The 17191-nt window shown below is 37.7% G+C and overlaps 1 protein-coding gene across 1 annotated transcript; it reads right to left on the bottom strand.

Annotated features, from left to right (window-relative positions):
• Positions 1-519: 519 nt before the first annotated feature.
• LOC113352381 (coiled-coil domain-containing protein 1-like) lies at positions 520-1098 on the bottom strand. Its single transcript, XM_026596205.1, has 2 exons — positions 944-1098; positions 520-838 (listed from the first exon to the last, which is right to left on the bottom strand). Exons 1-2 carry the CDS (start codon positions 1096-1098, stop codon positions 520-522), a joined length of 474 nt encoding a protein of 157 aa, XP_026451990.1.
• Between the last annotated feature and the right edge of the window lie 16093 nt (positions 1099-17191).

The following is a 17191-nucleotide window of genomic DNA, read 5'->3' as shown; positions in this document are numbered from 1 at the left end:
TACTGCAAGACATGGTGATGAGAGGTATGATCGTGATCAAAATTTCTTCCGATAATACACAGGGGCAAGAGACGGTATCCCGTTTAAATAGAAAACCCTAAGTATTGAAGGTCAATACACGATGATTATCTTATAACGGGTAGTTAAATCCGTTGCAGTTTCTACTGAAACCCTAAATCTCAAATCAGAGTACATAGTGATGTGGGAGAAACATAACAATACTGGAGACTGACAGTTCAGGCGGTCAACATTACGACTACAGATGGATCATCCGGCAGATCACGTGTCCGCTTGTGCACTCACGTTGCGTGGTCAATTTGTACCTATATGGACGTCGGTCCATCTTATCCAATTGGAGGCATGAAGAGGACTTGGCAGAAAATGCGATAAGAGATTATTGTTCAAAAAATAATAATAATGATTTCTAACGCAACATTTATATGGTCAAACATCTCAAATATCCAAAAAAATATCTACTTCAACGGAAAATAAATAATCTCAGAAAACTCACGAGCAAGACTAATCGTCGGATTCATCGGACTCGTCATCACCATCATCGTTTTCTGTGGAATCTTCTTCATGCTCTTCCTCAGAATCACTATTAGAATCATCACCAAAGTATTCTCTCTCATCAGGATTGCTGTACATTGCATCCCAATACTCTTCCTTTTTGCGTTCAGCTTCAAGATCAGCCTCAACTAATCTCTCAATCTCCCTGGTAAGACGGTGTGGCTTAATTTTGCGATCCTTTGGCTCCCATACGGGTTCTTCTTCAGCGTCTGAATCCGAGGCTACACCATCAGGACGAGAGCGAAGCTTCTCCTCGGAGGCTAACCGTCTGCACTGAATTCAAAGATTCTTCTCCCGGTACTCAACTACTATCTCATCCTCGGATTTCCTCTTCGAGAATCTATCACTGGCAGTCTTCAGCTGATCAAGAGACATGTCGTTTATGGCTTCCTTAGCCTTCTTTAATGATTGATCCATCTTGGCACGAGATTCTGCTGTAGAAATCTTCATCTCTGGAACCTTGGAATCCTCGTCAGAAGAGCTAGAGGAATAATCATAATCATAATCACTGCTGCTGGAAGTCACCATTATCTGGAACCAGAAGCGCACAATTACAGATATGCTAATATCGAATTCATAACAAAACGGTAATCTTTAATTCTTACCTATTTATGGTTTCACGAACTTGGTGATAACAACGTAAAACTACGAAAACTTTCTCACTCCTTCAAACTTGCGAAGACGAGAAAAATCTATCATTCAAGAGTCAACACTGACTTTTCACGAAACTATGAGCAATTCACAAACTCTTCATGTGAACGTTCCATGATTTTATTTCGCAAACACACATCATAAAATCATAAAATACAGTTGTTTATCTCTAACAATTACTCAAAAATTGTTATTTGATTTTTTTAATCAAAAATAAAAAAAACTCACGTGTAAAATAAAAATAAAAAATAACGTGAGTTAATAATTTTTTTTGCTCAAATGAGCATTCGTCTATGAAACGAGAATTTTTTCTATTTTTGCAAGGGTCCACATATTCCAAATAAATATTTAAAAGTTCACAGATAAATTTTATCATGAACTACAGGTCTTTTCAAAATTCCTTTAACTCTAAGGATCATTATTTATTATTTCTACTACGAACGAACCTACGTTCCTAACAATATTTGTGAAAGTTCATGCTTTGAAAATAAATTTTGGTTTTCATGAAACCTCATAAACAAAATTTTATCTACTGCAACTAGACCATGTCCATTCAAGAATTTATGTATCTCTTTCATATTACGGATTTTTGCTCGTTTCTTAAACTAACAGACGAACGGGCATATATACGTTTTTCTAAACAAATTCTTCATAAAACCTACACATGCATACAATTATGAAATTTTGTTTTGAGAAACTCATGGGAAAACTATTGAATTCACAGCAAAAAAAACAGAAAAGAAAAAGCTTACCTGTTAGGTGCCGGAAGTTGGCCGACGGTGAGAGGATCGCCGGCGACAATGGGATTTCCGGCGAACAATTTTTTTTCTTTTTATTTCCTGCTCGTGAAGAATAGAGGGAAAGGAAGCTGGTCGGTCACTAAAATGATTTTTTTTAAGGGTTTCTTCCCTTTTATATTGATTTTATTTCCAAAACCTAATAAAACATGGGTTTCCTTTTTAGGGCTCGAGCTCGTAAATACTAAACCGACCAAAGTTGGAATTTTGACCAACCAAATAATCTTTGCTTCATCTATCCGTGCTTACGAGATGACACTCTATCTTGCTATCAGGGTCCTTGCCTGAACATTTGCTCATACATGACACCATTGGAACAAATCGAGGATTCTGATAATACCTTTGTACGACCGATTTCAATCACTGATCTCGTTGACTGAAAATCACCATCTAATGCTTACTGCGGAACATAACTGTCCCTCACTAAGCAGGGGACTTAATGTTGATAGTGGATTTTCAACAAAGGTCAAAATCGTAGAATCATGATACTGCATGTTTCTTAACCGGCTTTGGGAACACATGTGACGATTCATATTTTACAATCCGTGAACCATTTCACGATCTCTAATCGAGTTCCTCTCAGATCCATGATGAATATGATTCTCGAAAAGCCTCCACTAGCTGAGCGTTCGATGTTGTGCATTTCATGATGACCTTTTTACATAGAAGAATGATCGGCGGTCCTCCATACATAATTGTTGAGAGAGAAAAAATCCTTCAAGACATCGGTGACACTCACTGTTCCCTGACTATGTAGAGAGACTGTGTACAGATTCAGGCGGTCCTCCATACATAATTGTTGAGAGGGAAAAACGCCTTCAGGACGTCGGTGACACTCACTGTTCCCCGATTATGCACCTTTCAGAACGGGTATGACGCTTTAACTGGCTAACATTCCTTCTGCAATAGATTAATTATACCGTGATATTCACTGCTGAATTCCTAAAAGATAATCTAGTTTATCTCATTACTCTGATTCCATGGTCGAGTCCGCGACTTGATCTCATAGAATGGTAATAGATAATTATCTTATCTCATTACTGTGATTTCATGGTCGAATCCACGGCTGATCTCATGGAATGGTAATAGATAATTTTATTACTCCGATTCTATGGTCGAATCCACGATCCCATGGAATTGTAATGCTCATTTTATTATGCTGAATTCATGGTCGAATCCACGACTGATCCTATGAATTGATAATAAATAACTATTCACCTTTATTACTCAGTTTCATGAATCATTCTCCACTGAATTTCATAAATTAGTAATAAATAATCATCAACCGGGCATCTGGATCATCACTGAGTAAGCCCCGAGAAAATGGTGCAAGTGCACTCAACAATGATGCACAAAGAGCACCCAAATGCACGAACGAGCAATTGAAAATATGGACAAACGAGGAATCCTACACAAAACGGGAGAGAGAGAATTATAATATTAAAATGATAAAGAGGCCCCCAGGGACCGGGCCCACCGGCCGGCCATGCCCTAGCCGTGGCCTGTCCCCATGCCTCTTCCATTATTTTTTCTTATTTTATTTATTTTCATGAACTCATGAAAACTCCTTGATTCTAGCAACTTTCTTTGTTTGAGCAAAAATCACGGTTTCTCCATATTTTCAAGGTTTCATGAGAAATAATAATATAAAATAGGGAAAGGTGTTGCGGGACCGAGCAACCTAGTCGGCCGCCTATTCCCTGGACGTGGTCGGTCCCACACCTTGCAATCCCTTGTCTTTCCATAATTATTATTTTCCTAATCTCATGAAACTCTTTCGTTTCGACAAAACTCATGGTTTCTCCATAGTTTCGTGGTTTCATGAAAAATAATAACATAAAATAGGGAAAGGTGTTGCGGGACTGGGCTACCTGGCCGGCCGGCCATGCCCTAGTCGTGGCCGGTCCCACAACTTACAATCCCTAATCTCTCAGAATTATTATTTCTCTCATCTCATGAAACTCCTCAGTTTGAGCAAAAATCATGGTTTCTTCATATTTTCTCGAATATTGCTCAAACCATGAATAAGCCAAAAAATCAAACGATCACATGACCGACTGGGGTTTCCACGAAAAATATTACCCCCTCTATTTCTGAAAGACCGTCCTCTATTCCATTTTGGTATGTTTCAAAATTGTGTCCAGTTTTTGTTTATAGTTATATTTTTCTAATAAACTCTCTAATATACCCTTAATGTTTTATATTCATAAATTCTTTTTTAATGGTCCCAATATAAAATATTAATGAGATTTGTATAATTATAGAAACAAATATATACTTCATTCCTTTTAGCTTTCTTTTTTTATTTTCTATTTACAATCCCATAACAATTTTTGATAGTTTTTATTACTAACATTTTTATCCAAATAAATTAGGCAAGTAACCAAGGGTATGCATGTAAACTACTACGGTCTCCTTAATATTTTGACAAAGTCAAAGCGGACTGTCTTTTGGAAACGGAGGGAGTAAAATATCACTATTTTAATATTCTCAAAAATTGATGAAACGAGCAAAATCAAGAATTTCAGTCAAAGATCAAACTCTTATGAAAATTCAACATATTGCTCAAACGCACACCAGAAAATACCGAAACTCTCAGGACTGAGATACTGACATTATGGTGACACAGACATGCTCCCTTGACCTACCAAGGACGGCCCTAAGGCTTGACAAATCCGGTCCCACACATCTTCAAAATTTTGACCTAATTTGCTCAATTGCTCATATTGGGCCCAAACTCTTTTCAACCAACTTGGAGTTTGCTCAAACGACCATAAACTGGTCCTACGACCGTTGATTGTGAAATGGACTTGGGTACAAATTTCATACTTTATATCTTCAAACAAATGAGATTTTTGCAACACATTCATGTCATTCTGTGAACCCGAAAGACAAAAAAAAAGTGTCATATCCAACAATCATAAGAAGTAGCAGCTTTGGGGATAACAATTAATTTTGGGTAATGATTTTTATATTGACTGGACAGTAATAGAAAATCTCATCCATACCCTATGCATATAGTCAAGACCACGTAACATTCATGGGAAGCCCCTATCCTCGTTTTGCTTCAATATATCTCCAACATCTTCCTCGGTTGGTTTTTGTAAATGCGTTGGAACAAAATGATTAATAATTACTTCACAAAACAATGAACGGTACTCATTTATCTAATCCGTAACCTAGAATCCTTAGGACGAAGTAACCTTTTGTTCAGAACTATGACCTCTAATATTCAATGCATCAAACTGATAACTAAATTTAGGTTCTACCTTACAAATCTCGTTAATAATCTTTATCACCAAGTGCCGGGGCATGCAGAATCAAAGTTGGAAATCTTGATAAGAGAGCACATTATCCGAAAGAAAATAATTGCGCATCAATTTATGGTGTAACCATTCTCTCCCTCGATACATATATTTTCTTGTGAATACTTCTTTTGGATCTGGAACTCTAGGTGTTTGGCCCGAATGTACGAGCATCATTGTGTTGTTAGTTCTTTATCTTCGGTTTCATCATCATCAAGTTGTTCCAACATCCAAACACGCATTTATTGTTGTGATTTAAACCAATCCTTATGTATTTGTATATTTGTCAGTGATTATGAAACTAAAAAAAAGTAAATTGTAAATACAGGTAAAATAAATAGGTAAATGAAGTAAAATATATGTAAAAATAGGTGTGAGTAATTTTATGAAATAGGGGGAATATACAAATTAATACAATAAGGGGAAATAACCGTTGTAAAATAGTCGTTAACGACCGACTTTCTGTTGAGCAATGGAATTTTAATACCAACGATAAAACTTCAATCGCTGGACCTATTCAAAATATCGTTCGATAAAAAGTCTATCATTATACACTTTCCCCATAGTGGCCGGCTGGTTTTCCTGACTACCTATTATATGAAATGGAATTTTTTGACATACTCCATAGGAACTAGTCTAAGAGAATCTTCAGTGCAAGGGGTTAAGGACATCCTAAGTGAACTATTAACACTTTTGTTTGTGGGTCATTGCAAAATGAATAAATGAAAATAATTTTTAACCTAAAGTTCATCTTCAATCCTCAAGGTCTTATTTAACATTCTTCATTTCAATTTGGAGACAAAAAGATGATGTAGCTTAAAACCCAATGTCATGAAGAAAATATAATATGAACTTTCTCCTTTACCCCCACTTAGCCATGTCATTTATCTTTATGACCTTGACAAAGATCTTAAATCCTAGGTGTCATGCTATTTTAAGTCCTTTATTCTTTGCATTTCCTAGGATTCGTAGAATTCTTTTGTTTTAAAATCCATGTATTGCTTGGCGTTACCCTCGGAATATTAAGCTATTCACAATTATCATGTTTAAAAGTCTCAATTATACATAACTAAAATATGAAAGAAAAAAAAGGCATCATAGTCGGAATTTTAATCCAATAAGTATCATAATTTCAAATCACAATACTAGCATAAATAATTGTTGAAAAGTGACCAAGTAAGACTCATTTTCTAGTAATATGTGCATATTAGAAAGGATTACAATCTCTGAAGACGTAATAATAGGAATAAAATGAAGGTATCATAGATGGATAATATTATTGATGGGTATTTATAAGGTGCGATAGAGTTTTGTTTGATTTTATAATACGACAATAAAGATTTCGGGGGTGAAAAAGAAAAATGCATATTTTCATTACCTTTGTTCATGTAACTTCCATTATAAAATATTTTAGGTAACGTTTCTGTTCAATAAAATAGATTACTTGATGTATCCATTGTTATCGAACCGAGGTACGTGTTAGTACAAATTAACCGTCAAAATTGAAGGCAAAAGAAGGTAATCTTTAGTTCAAGAAGAACTCAACCTTTGTATTTCCTTGATAAATCAATTATTGTCCTTCGAATAAGTACTCTTACATTTTTGTACTTAACCCTAACTACTCGTCTACTGATATGTGGTGCCATCTAATGGGAGAAACACATAAAACAACAACGACATAACCGAAATAAATAAATGTAAATAATGCTAAGTTAAGGTACACATGATACCACATATAAGGGATAGCAACATAATAATGACACCCCTAAATGGGTACATGACATTACCCTCTGATGAGTGCTAAAAAGTGCATATTTCTATATATTTTTGTTGGCATTTAACTCATCTTTTGTGCATTAATTCTACATTTTATCCCATATTCTGTATTTTCATTGTTTTCAAGAATAAATATTTTTCTTAATTAATTTTGCATTTTTAGGTAATAAATAAAGTCTGGATAACTTGCGGAGCGGAAAAGAGTTGAAGAGTAGTGAAAAGCCGGAAGAAATTACGCAAGGAAGCCGCAAAGAATGGTGCGCATAAGCCCAAAAGACTAGAAATGGGCTCAAGAAGGAAGAATTGTTCTTAAAGAAGATATGGGCTTGGTATACCCAAAGCCCAAAACCCTTACCCAAACCCATTTTCTATATCCATACCCGCCTCCATTCTCAACCGTTAGATTTGATCCAACTCATCATCCTACGGTCGCTCATTCATAGATCATCAAAATCTGAAGTCTCTGTCAAACACCATAGTGCCTAAATTCCAAGCCTTCAGATTAGATTGTAGTTGAATCCAACGATCGCTTCTTTTCCTGCGCATCAAACCCAGATACTTCCGCTTAACACTACAACACCTAACTCCATCTGGCGCCGTTAGTTTCGTTGTATATCTGCATCCAACGGTCGCTGCCAGCATCTTCACTTTTATCCGTTAGATCAATCTTCATCTCCACACCCCACGGCTAAGCATCGCAAGACATCGAAATCTGATGAGCCCGCCTCACACTCGAACAACCTAACCCTATACCCATCAAACCAAACAGACCTTACCCAAATTCTCATCTTCCTCCTTCGAGCAGTCGAGCTCTGCTCCTGCCATGTCCGCCACCTTACCCTGCCCCGCTCAACCACTACCTCAACCACCACCATCTCCTCTCAAATCACTCAACAACCCTAACCCACATCATTACTTCCCCTTTCACCAACTCTATGTCCTCCTAATCACTCAATTTCACGCCTCTCCCATGTCAGGAACCCTAGAGGTGAAATTGACAAATTAGGTGAAATAGAGTTGCAATTGGAGGCGTGGGAAGCATCAGAAGACCGTAAGGAAGCATGGGTCGAAGTCAGTAGCAGTTTTCAGAGATTAGGTATGAATTGATTTCATTTTTTTATCAAACCCTAATTTCATAAATTGGGGATTTTGGGGGGAAAGTGATTGAATGTATAATTAGAGGCATGGGTCGACGTATCAGGGCTGTTATCAGTAGGTTAGGTGAGTCAATTTCACTTTTTGGTGAAACCATAACTTCACTGATTTTTTGGGATTTCCATTGTATGTATAAATAGGGACTGTGGTGTGATGTAAAAGTTATGCTGGACTAGCCAGTGTCCAGGACTGTGAAGTTCTGTTAATGTTCAATTTCAGTTTCAAATCAATTTTAGTTAATTTTCAATTTCTGTTTTATTTCATGTTTAATTCCATGTTCATTTAATTTATGTTCTTATAATTTCTGTTTGTTTCTAATTTCAATTTAGTTTTGTGTTTAATGTTAGTTCAATGTTATGTTTAGTGTTTAAAGGTTTAGTTCCTCAACTGTTGTTTCAATTCACTGTCAAGAAGTGATGGAATGTTAGGCTAGAAGCTTTGAGGCACTGTATTGATTGAGCAGTGGGGAGAAACTAGTGCTCACTAGTGACTGTGAGCAAACTAGTTCTCTTCCCACTCTAGTTGTATGCCTAGGCTCACCTTCACCATTTCACCTTCACCATTTCTCCTTCACTGTTATGTGCTTCCCATGTTATGTTATTGTGTTTAAATTCATGTTTTGTTCACTGTTAGTGGTAGAAGTTTAGCTTTGAGGCACTGTATTGATTGAGCAGTGGGGAGAAACTAGTGCTCACTAGTGACTGTGAGCAAGCTGGTTCTCTTCCCACTCTAGATGAATGCCTAAAGCCATTGCCTTGGCTTTGCTTGTTTTTCCTTCCTTTTTTTTTTTACTTCACTATCTCCCCTGCCCTTGGCTTAGGCCTTGGTTTATCTCTTTGTCATTCTTTATGCCATTATCACCTTCACCATCATCATTGTTGTTTGCTGTTTGCTTATGCCATTGTTAATATGCACATGTAGATTATTGTTGTTTCATCATTGTATATATTGCCACATTGTATATATTGATACTATCTCCATTGCCATCCTCACTGCCTTGGTCTTTCCCTTTGCTATATTGCCTTGTTTTGCCCTGTTATGCTTCCCTGAGCAGCCTGCATTACCCTTCTGCTGCTGCTGAAGCCACTGCTGCTGCTGCACTGAGCTTGCCTCAGCTAAGACCACAGTTCAGGTTAAGGCCTAAGGCCCAGTTCACTGTTACCAAGCCCAGTACACATCAAAAGAACCCAAGCCCAAATTCAAAACCAAAGCCTAGTTCACTACCAAGCCCAGTTCACAAGTGAACTGTTAAGCCCAGTCCACAGTTCTCTCCAAAAGCCTAGTGTACTGATAGGCTAAAGCTGAAGCCCAGTTCATTCCCAAAGAACTCAAAGGCCCAAAGCACAATCATAACCCATTGGTTACCAAAATCCATTGGTACCCAAAGCCCAACAATAGCAATTTAGAACCCAAGATAGCTAGAAACTCCAAAACACACCCAGTCTCTGTGGATCGACCCGTACTTGCACGAGCTACAACTGACGACCGTGCACTTGCGGTATTACTGTAGGCCCGCGTTTTGATCACGCTTCATTTTTATATACCCTCCTCGAGGCCTACCAAGTTTTTGGCGCCGTTGCCGGGGAACATTTTGCATTTAAATTTAATATCTTTGAGGCCTGCCAAGTTTTTTTTGGCGCCGCTGCCGGGGATTGGTGCTGTGTTTTTCTTGTTGTTTTATTAGCTATTTTTTGCATTTCACTACATAGCATTTGCATCTGCATCTGCTTCACTTCATTTGTTGTTGGACCTGCTGTTCTGAGTCTGTTTTTCCTCTGCTGGGACGCCACCAAGGAAAAGAACCAAAACCCAACTGGGTTTTTGCAACAATATCAGAGCAGCTGGGCTGTGCTTAAAAGGTAACCCATTTAAGAGAACCCGAATTGTGGGCTTCCAATTTTTTTAATTGTGGGCTTGTAATATTAAAGCCAATTTTTGGGCTTCTCTTATTTTCTGTTGGGTTTGTAATAATTTATTTGTGGGCTTGTTTGTTTAATTTGTGGGCTTGTATTTAATTTTTGTGAGCTTGTTTAAATTGGACTTGTATTTTGTATTCTGGGTTTTTAAACCCAGCTGAGCTTGTAACCGATCACGCTAGTTGAACTCGTTAGTGGGCCGAGTACCCAAATTCTAGGCCGAGATTTTGGACTCAGTTCCACCAAAAGTTTTCAACCAAGCGGAGCCAAAGCAAACGCAAAACAAACAGTGGGCTTGCTCCCATTCAAAAACCAAATTTTATTTTCTGTTAAAAAAAAAAAAACCCAAAATTTTTACTTTTCTCCCATTCAAAAACCAAATTTTACTTGCTCCCATTTAATTTTTACTTTTCTCCCATTCAAAAACCAAAATTTTCTACTTTGCTCCCATTTTTAAACCAAATTTTCTTTCAAATATATCCCATCAAAACCAAAATTTTCCCATAAAAAACCAAAATTTTGAAAACCCATTAAAACCAAATAGTGGGCTTTGTGTCTTTTCAAAATGGGCCAACCTCATGCTCTCCATGAATACATGTATCCGTCAATAAAAATTCCATTATCATGTATTGTATTACCTCAAACCAATAACCCTTTTAAAATAAATGCAAGCATGATACAAATACTTCCTATATTTCGGGGGTTCGATTCTGAGAACCCCTATACTCATGTAAGGGAGTTTGAACAAATTTGTCGGACTATGCAACCTGATCATATGTCCGAAGACTCTCTGAAATTGCGTTTGTTTACATTTTCTTTAAAGGAAAGGGACAAAACATGGTTTTATGGTTTGAGACCACAATCAATCAACACTTGGGACCAACTCACAGATCTATTTTTCAAAAAATTCTTTCCACATCATAGGACCATCGCTATTCGTCAAAGTATCAATTGTTTTGTCCAATTGGATGAGGAAACTGTTTTTCACTATTTTGAACGTTTTAATGAATTGTTGAGTGAATGTCCGCACCATGGAATTGAGAAGTGGAGACTTGTCGTCATCCTCTATGAGGGACTAGACTTTAAATCTCGAACCATGGTTGAGTCTATGTGTAATGGTGAGTTTATTGATAAATCTGTGGATGATGCATGGAATTTTTTAGCCGAGATTGCAGAGAAAACCCATCAATGGGAATCCGTTAGGGAAACAGGAACAACACCACATGATATGAGTCACCCCCATGAATTAGAGTTTTATTCTTGTAATAGCTCCGACCTTAGGATTGAAAATTATCCTAGATTGCAAAATCCCTATCATGATGATGATGATGATTATGATGTTATGTTAGAAGAACATGTCTATAATGAAAATGTTATGGAACCTTTGGGTTCAAATACATTAGGCTTCTCTGCCCCGACCTTAATGCATGATATTTCTTCTAGTATTCCATGTGATGTTTCCCCTGATGTGCCGATACACGAGAATAAATCTGTTGATGATGTTGATAATTCTGATTGTGATCTTGCCAATTTGATTGATGATTGTGAGCATGATGTGACATGTGTAGATGAGTTAGGAGATTTTGATTTGATCGATAATGATATGCCTATTCTTCTACCTAAGTCACAATCTGATGGCCTTCCACCCAACCTAGATTTGGTTTGTACCAATATTGTAAAACCAATTTTTCTGAGAATGCCCAACCTAGGTTTGGAACTGTGTGCTTCCCAAGTCCTCTTGGACTATTTTGCTTCTAAGTATAATACATTTGAGGAACCACAGTTGGAATTAGCATGTTTGCCCGTCCCTAGCACAGTTCACTTTGAGTTAGACCTTGTACATGATGAACCCCCAAAACTGCGAGATTTTGTTTCCAAAATTTTATCCGTTGAAAAATCCAGGTTTGGGGGTAGCTCATTTTGTTTCACAGTTTCACTTGCGTTTATTTCCTGTTATATTTGTGTGAAGCTGTTGAAACCTCTACACTTTGTCTTTTGGGTTGATCCTCAACTCTTTAGATTGTTAGTGTATGGTGAATTTTTTGTATATAATCCAGTAGATAAAATTTCTTAAAACCCTTTTGTTCCTTTTGTATATATTTTGCTAATCCAATATGATCTCGGCTGACATATGTTGGATTCTTGCCTTGAATAACGGAGTTCTAATATTGCTTTCGCCGAAATCGGGTATTCCCTTTCCTTTTTCTCTACTCAACATGATCCTCTTCACATGTTGTATTATAATTTTGTTCATATTTTGAAACATTGAGGACAATGTTTTGTTTAGGTTTGGGGGTGAAAAGTAGATACTTTGATAATATGTCATAATTGAAAACAAGAACTCCTTCTTTTTGAAAAAATTAAAAATTCCAAAAATAAAATAAAATTAAAAAATCACAAAAATGGAGCTCATTTACCTTGAAATGTTGACTCTTGTGCAAATATGTAATTATTAGGAGTCTTAGTCTAGATATTTAGGCACCCTGATTCTAGCATAATTCACATAGTGATAAGAAACTTGCACGCGCACGATCTACCAATACATGTATAGCCTCATCCTTGAGGTGTTCTATCGGAAGTCACGATTGCCAATCACTTTAGAATACTGAACGAAACTTGACTAGCTTGTTCTTTGGTTGGTTGGGATAGAAGGTGGAGGTTACATTAAGAAAGACAACCATCGAATTTAACTGGGTGCATCAAAAAGGGCTACCTCTTGCAAAGTGTCATGTAATTTTTTGTTTCTTTTTGCTTATGTATCAAAAGTGTTACCTTGTTAAAAAAAAAAGTATTTATCAATTCCGCCCTATCTTGTTCCAAAAATAAAAGAGAGTAGTCAATGTAAATAAGAGTCATGTAAAGAGTCATCTTTTGTTGTATTATAGTAAGCAAGGAAGGGTGCATGCCATTGATGTACAACGCGAGTAATTGTGAAATACCTCCAACTCATTCACAATTCTCGTAAAGTCCGGACAGCTAGCTAGATTTCGACCTTGGTTCTTAGCCTGAGAAACTATCTCTTGGTGATTAGTAGTCATAACATCCGATCTTTCTTTACACATGTGTAGATACACTTTACACTCTTATCACATGTCTTTATTTGTTATCAGTGCTAGGATTGTGCCTTAGATAGCTAGATTGACATCTCCATTTTGCTGTGAGCTTAAACTGTCTTGCACATGTCACATTTGATGGAATATGAGCTTATATTTTGTCCTAGAACTTTGTAGGTACGTTCTAAGCAAACCTTCACGAGACTTCACTCGTCCACTAGGGACACTTAGTGGTTTAAAAGGCTTAGTGCATACGCTAAATGCATTCGAGAGACCAGCGACAGTGGTATAGTTAGGATTTCCTTAGTTTTGTTTTACTTGAGGACAAGTAAAATTCAGGGTTGGGGGTATTTGATGAGTGCCAAATATTGTATATATTTATCCCTTTTTGTTGGCATTTAACTCATCTTTTATGCATTAATTCTACATTTTATCCCATATTCTGTATTTTCATTGTTTTCAAGAATAAATATTTTTCTTACTTAATTTTGCATTTTTAGGTAATAAATAAAGTTTGGATGACTTGCGGAGCGGAAAAGAGCTGAAGAGTAGTGAAAAGCCGGAAGAAATTACGCAAGGAAGCCGCAAAGAATGGTGCGCACAAGACCAAAAAGCTAGGAATGGGCTCAAGAAGGAAGAATTGTTCTTAAAGAAGATATGGGCTTGGCATACCCAAGGCCCAAAACCCTTACCCAAACCCATTTTTTATATCCATACCCGCCTCCATTCTCAGCCGTTAGATTGGATCCATCTCATCATCCAATGGTCGCTTCTTCATCGTGCATCAAAATCTGAAGTCCCTGCAAAACACCATAGTGCCTAAATTCCAAGCCTTCAGATTAGATTGTAGTTGAATCCAACGATCGCTTCTTTGCCTGCGCATCAAACCTCGATACTTCCGCTTAACACTACAACACCTAACCCCATCTAGAGCCGTTAACTTCGTTGTATTTTACATCCTACGGTCGCTACAAGCTGCTTCTTCCTTAGCCGTCCGATCCACCTACCATCTCCACATCCCATGGCCTAGCTTCGAAGATCATCCAACTTGATATCCCCGATCAACACTCTAACACCAAACCCTATACTACCCAACCAAACAGACCTTCTCCCAAAACCATCGACTTCACCTCCCCCATCCCTCTCTGCAACTTCACCACCTTCTTCACCTGCCGCACCACCACCACCACCAGCTCAATACGAGCTCTCAAATCACTCAACAACCCTATCCCACATCATTACTTTCCCTTTCACCAACTCTATGTCCTCCTAATCACCCAATTTCACGCCTCTCCCATGTCAGGAACCCTAGAGGTGAAATTGACAAATTAGGTGAAATAGAGTTGCAATTGGAGGCGTGGGAAGCATCAGAAGACCGTAAGGAAGCATGGGTCGAAGTCAGTAGCAGTTTTCAGAGATTAGGTATGAATTGATTTCATTTTTTTATCAAACCCTAATTTCATAAATTGGGGATTTTGGGGGGAAAGTGATTGAATGTATAATTAGAGGCATGGGTCGACGTATCAGGGCTGTTATCAGTAGGTTAGGTGAGTCAATTTCACTTTTTGGTGAAACCATAACTTCACTGATTTTTTGGGATTTCCATTGTATGTATAAATAGGGACTGTGGTGTGATGTAAAAGTTATGCTGGACTAGCCAGTGTCCAGGACTGTGAAGTTCTGTTAATGTTCAATTTCAGTTTCAAATCAATTTTAGTTAATTTTCAATTTCTGTTTTATTTCATGTTTAATTCCATGTTCATTTAATTTATGTTCTTATAATTTCTGTTTGTTTCTAATTTCAATTTAGTTTTGTGTTTAATGTTAGTTCAATGTTATGTTTAGTGTTTAAAGGTTTAGTTCCTCAACTGTTGTTTCAATTCACTGTCAAGAAGTGATGGAATGTTAGGCTAGAAGCTTTGAGGCACTGTATTGATTGAGCAGTGGGGAGAAACTAGTGCTCACTAGTGACTGTGAGCAAACTAGTTCTCTTCCCACTCTAGTTGTATGCCTAGGCTCACCTTCACCATTTCACCTTCACTGTTATGTGCTTCCCATGTTATGTTATTGTGTTTAAATTCATGTTTTGTTCCCTGTTAGTGGTAGAAGTTTAGCTTTGAGGCACTGTATTGATTGAGCAGTGGGGAGAAACTAGTGCTCACTAGTGACTGTGAGCAAGCTGGTTCTCTTCCCACTCTAGATGAATGCCTAAAGCCATTGCCTTGGCTTTGCTTGTTTTTCCTTCCTTTTTTTTTTTTACTTCACTATCTCCCCTTCCCCTGGCTTAGGCCTTGGTTTATCTCTTTGTCATTCTTTATGCCATTATCACCTTCACCATCATCATTGTTGTTTGCTGTTTGCTTATGCCATTGTTAATATGCACATGTAGATTATTGTTGTTTCATCATTGTATATATTGCCACATTGTATATATTGATACTATCTCTATTGCCATCCTCACTGCCTTGGTCTTTCCCTTTGCTATATTGCCTTGTTTTGCCCTGTTATGCTTCCCTGAGCAGCCTGCATTACCCTTCTGCTGCTGCTGAAGCCACTGCTGCTGCTGCACTGAGCTTGCCTCAGCTAAGACCACAGTTCAGGTTAAGGCCTAAGGCCCAGTTCACTGTTACCAAGCCCAGTACACATCAAAAGAACCCAAGCCCAAATTCAAAACCAAAGCCTAGTTCACTACCAAGCCCAGTTCACAAGTGAACTGTTAAGCCCAGTCCACAGTTCTCTCCAAAAGCCTAGTGTACTGATAGGCTAAAGCTGAAGCCCAGTTCATTCCCAAAGAACTCAAAGGCCCAAAGCACAATCATAACCCATTGGTTACCAAAATCCATTGGTACCCAAAGCCCAACAATAGCAATTTAGAACCCAAGATAGCTAGAAACTCCAAAACACACCCAGTCTATGTGGATCGACCCGTACTTGCACGAGCTACAACTGACGACCGTGCACTTGCGGTATTACTGTAGGTCCGTTTTCATTTCGCTTCAATTTTATACGCTTTCCCGGGTCCACCACCCTCTCATACTCGACATCCACGTCCTCAAGGATGAGGATCATGTAAATGAGCTATGATGTGTGACTGGTCTTCCCATGAAGCATTTTCTGGAGATAAGTTGGTTTATTGGATAAGGACTTGATTGACTTGCGTCCCATTCCTGTCAATATGTGTATAGTATTGAGATGGCCGAGGATAACATCACAAATTGACCTTCATAATTTACCACCAGTAGTGTATGAGGAGGAATCTGGCCAACACCAATTTAATGCTTCAACTGAGAAACATGAAAAACTGGATGTATGTTTCGTCGCGGGGAGTTGAAGTTCATAAGCCGCTGTACTAATTTCTGAAGGTCAATAATAAGACATATACCATCATCCTACTTCATCCACTACTCAAACAACACACACCTGTTTTCGTATACTGTATAGATTTCATTTCATCATTTACTCCATCTAATTCACTTCTTACCTCTATAATCAAAACATCATCTGACTCAACTGAAAATTTGGCCATAGCTAAAACATGATACAATGAAACCCCACTTGAATATGTCCAAGCCGAAAGGGTTGCACCTGAAACCTTTTGAAGGAGGATATATATCCAATATGTGCGAGATTATGGAAATACAAAGCGAAGATCTCTGCAACAAATGCATGATAGTTACCAACTTATCAGAAAAGGGATAGTTGATTATGTAAGCATACAACAAAGGATTTTTGGCCGAAGCCATTTAGGCTTGTCAATTCAACAATTTGAAAGTATTTTTCGACTTTCTTTTATATAAGATAAGTTGTTTGATCTTTCAATTAAAGAACATTAACAAATTGAGTTTGGTTGCATTTTGTTTGCGTAAGAGGGAATCGCAAAAAAGCAATACTTTGGGATAAAAAAGAGGAATTCATATTTGAAGAAAGGTATCAATTCATGAAGTCCAAAAATACCATAATACACCAAA

This window comes from Papaver somniferum, chromosome 2, assembly GCF_003573695.1.
Source record: "Papaver somniferum cultivar HN1 chromosome 2, ASM357369v1, whole genome shotgun sequence".
Taxonomy (NCBI): domain Eukaryota; kingdom Viridiplantae; phylum Streptophyta; class Magnoliopsida; order Ranunculales; family Papaveraceae; genus Papaver; species Papaver somniferum.
The sequence above is the reverse complement of the archived record's forward strand: the minus strand, read 5'-3'. Positions and strand labels throughout refer to the sequence as shown.